The sequence below is a fragment of the Sturnira hondurensis genome, unplaced genomic scaffold (genome assembly GCF_014824575.4).
Source record: "Sturnira hondurensis isolate 20B ecotype Veracruz unplaced genomic scaffold, ASM1482457v3 Scaffold0005036, whole genome shotgun sequence".
NCBI lineage: Eukaryota > Metazoa > Chordata > Mammalia > Chiroptera > Phyllostomidae > Sturnira > Sturnira hondurensis.
The window spans coordinates 109,350-113,103 of NW_028077667.1; the positions used below are offsets into that span (position 1 = coordinate 109,350).

General features: G+C 42.6%; 1 protein-coding gene across 1 annotated transcript; it reads right to left on the reverse strand.

The window, feature by feature from the left end:
• Nucleotides 1–284: 284 nt before the first annotated feature.
• On the reverse strand, nucleotides 285–1,184 carry LOC118987134 (olfactory receptor 8B12-like). The gene has a single exon (XM_037046178.1). It carries the CDS (start codon nucleotides 1,179–1,181, stop codon nucleotides 285–287), a length of 897 nt encoding a protein of 298 aa, XP_036902073.1. The 5' UTR covers nucleotides 1,182–1,184.
• Nucleotides 1,185–3,754: the final 2,570 nt, after the last annotated feature.

The window sequence follows — 3,754 nt, forward strand, 5'->3', positions numbered from 1 at the left end:
GGATCTAAATGGTTTCTTACAACAATTCAACAGTAACCCTATAAAACTGTGAAAACAATTTTCATAAAAAATCATTGGAATACTTAGAAAGGAGTAAGGAATGAAGGGAAATAGTATACTTGAGAAAAAAATTAAAATGTCTTCTACCTACAGAACAGCAATTTTGGATATTTCTTTCCCTCATTGAAAAACTAAGAAAACCACACTGGTAAACAAAAGCTTTGGATCTCTTTTCTCAGCCATTTTCAATAGAAGATTTTTCTGCTCAAGCATTTCTTCATGGCTCATTTGACATCCTTGTTCCTCAGGCTGTAGATTAGTGGGTTCAACATGGGCACCACAATGGTATAGAAGAGAGAAGACACTTTCCCCTGGTCAAGGGGTAAAATAGAAGGTGGTTTGAGATACATAAAAGCTCCTGAACCAAAGAAAAGAGAAACTGCAATTATGTGAGAACTGCAGGTACTAAAGGCTTTGGATCTGCCCTCAGTAGAACTAATGTGGAAAATGCTGGAAAGAATGAAGCCATAAGAGAGAAAAACAATCAAAAAGGGCACCACAATGCCAAAGGGCGCAAGAATTAAAACCACCAGAGTATTTGTGTAAGAGTTATGGCAGGAGAGCTCAAGGAGGACAAGGATATCACACATATAATGATTGACAAGGTTTTCTGCACAAAAGGTCAGAAACAGCATGTTAACTAAATAAGCTAAAGACCCCAAAACACCTATTCCGTAGACAACCAGCAAAAGAAATAAACACACCTGAGGAGACATGGTGACCGTGTACAAGAGTGGTTTACAGATGGCCACATAGCGGTCATATGCCATTGCTGACAGGATGAGGCATTCAGAAGTGACAAAGAAACAGAAGAAAAACAGCTGAGTCATACACCCTGTGTAGGAGATGATGTTCTTCTTTGAGATAAAACTCATCAGCATTTTGGGGATGATGGTAGAGGAGTAACTGAAGTCAATTAAGGACAAGTTGAAGAGGAAAAAGTACATGGGGGTGTGCAGGTGAGAGTTCAGCCCAATCAGTATTATCAAGCCAAGGTTTCCCACCATGGTGACCACATAGAAGCCCAGAAACAGGAAGAAGAGAGGGAGCTGGAGTCCTGGCTGGTCTGTTAAGCCTGCAAGGATAAACTCTGTCACAGAGGAGGTGTTATCTGCAGCCATCCTCCTTTGGGATAGTCTGGGAGGGAAAAAGAAAAGAGGTCCTCATATATAGAGAGAAAAACAACTCACTCCTGAGAGTGGAACTTAGAGTTGATATGGCATCTGCTTGTTCCTGCATCTTTGTACTTATGGTCCCAACGTGGCTACAACCATCCTAGTAACTGTTGGTGGTTGAAATTTGGCTCCAGAGTAAGGGCTCATCCAATCGTGGAGAGAGTCCACGAAGCTCTGCTGGGAGCATCCTGAAACCTTACAGTGACAATCTTCTGGTACTGCCTGACCTCTACAGCCCTGGACCAAGATTTGTGTGATCTGGGCCCATCTCTCCAGTGCTGTTGGGAAGCAGAAGCCAGTTGCCCTAGACCTTCCACCTTTGGTCAGTGCTGGTCAGAACAGGAAGATGAGGCTCTGTTGCCCTGAGTCTTTAGACGAAATGACTGTGCATATGCTTTGTGAAAATAATACTGGAGTACTAAGGTAAAGTTATTAACTAAACCTAAGAAAAAAGAAACACTTGCCGAGCAGTAACTATGCCAGTAGCACTGTTCTGGGGTGGGCTCTGGGGTGTTTTGATTAAACTGGTTGAACAGGTGAGGACACTGGGCACAAGTCCCTGTGCTTCTAAGTGGCAGCAGAAGGGGAACTCAGGCTCTCTGGCTCGTGGGTTCGGTATTTGTACCCTAATCACTCTGCTATAGCACAGATTAGGTCAGGCAGGCACTCACCCACTTTCTGCCTGCAGTCACATTGCTGGACTCTCCTGCCTCCCACCCATCTCTCTCATGGATACTCAGATGGCCCTGGTGACAAGAAGGGGACACCTCAGAGCTCAGACTGCTCTACTTCTGCCTCTCTCTTTAAGATTCAAAGCCTTTAGTTTGTCTTGGTTCTCCTGTTGAGCTGAAGAACATGGTCTGTGACCTACTTTGTCCTGAGCCTCCAGTCCAGCTTCCAGGGATGGAACAGAACTTTTATAACATTTGTGAATACCCAGAGAATGAAGAGTGTTATTCTGGATTAGGGACCAGGATGACCTAGTTACAGGGGCTCCCTCAGGATCCTTGCTCCCTAAGGAAGAGGAAATGTTTGTTTATAACCTTGATGTTGACTGATGGGGCTTTTAATGGCCTTTTCTTTCATTCAGGTTACATCTTTATAAGAGCCATTAAGAACAAAGCACCTGGGAAAAGATTTCTTGTACTGAGTGCTTACTGTATACTGACCTCTGTATCTGACCCAGCGCCTTCATCTGAAAGATCCAGAAAAACGCATACGTAATTGTACCATATTTATTCCTCAGAATGACCTCGTAGGGTAGACCTATTTGTTTCCACTCATAATGCATGAATGAAACATGAAAGTGCACTGAAGAAAAGGAAAGCTAGGGAGCGGGGCAGCACACAGGGGAGTGTGGCTGAAAGGGCAAGTGTTAGAGATTCCAGTTCAAATAGCGGAATCTGACAGTTGAGCAATGACTTGAGAGAGACCTGGAAAGCCTTTGCTTAATAATAACACCAGTTACTATAATGAAAGGCTGGGTGCCATGCCTTAATGCAGCACCTTCCCCAGGCATCAGGGTTTTGTCCCCACACTTTTATACAGTACTCCATTTCAAATTATCACTGTGGGAAAGAAAATTTTTACCAAATAACAGGATGGAGGTAAGAGACCTTGCTGAGGTTTCAGATAACCACAAGTCACGCAGTGTAGATTTTTGACTGAGACTGATATAAAGATTAATAAAATTGTATGTGGCAATTTGTATTCAACACCCTTTGCCAGGGGTGTTTACATAGTAAGGATGTCAAATTTTCTATTCAAAAAATGAATCTCTATTTGGGGAGGTTCAAGTCGCGGTTAGCTGATGAATTATGTATGTTTTTGGTCAGAGTTAATGTCTGAAGTTCTTTGGTAGAAATTATGAGTGGAACAGAAAGGCAGAACCCATCATCTTCCAGGAAAGTCTGACTGAAACCACTGCATATGGCCTCTGTGTGTGTGTGTCTGAATGTGTACACATACAGCAGTGAGGACTTGCCCTCTCCACACTAAAGCTCAGCAGAGATGGTGCCTCATCTGCCTGTTTGCATGGAGAATTGTCCACTGCCCAGGTGACACTAATGAATCCCAGTCCGTGTTCTTGATCCCGCTGCACATGTGGAAGAAATAGAGAAAAACAATCTATTACCAGGAAAGTAAAGTAAGTAGCACAAGTATATTCTCCTTAGGACCCAAGGTCAAAGACTTTGGGGACTCATTAAAATGTTCAGTATCCTTTCAGAATCTCAGAGGGCTCTTGTAACCATGATGCAATATAAGAAAAATTTCTTCTGAGATCCTTGCCTCTTCAGAGATGGTATCCAGGGGAGCTTCAATTCCAATGCCTCAATGTTTCATTTCAAGCAAACCAAGGCTTCTCTAAAGCTGTTTTGACAGTTGACATGCTCCTATACAAGCAGAGAGAAACAGAAATCAACATTCTTGACTAAGTTATTTTGTTTCAGATGTTTTATGTCCTTGGTTAAATTTATCCCTGGGTACTTTCTTTATTTCTTGCTTTAGTAAATGGGATT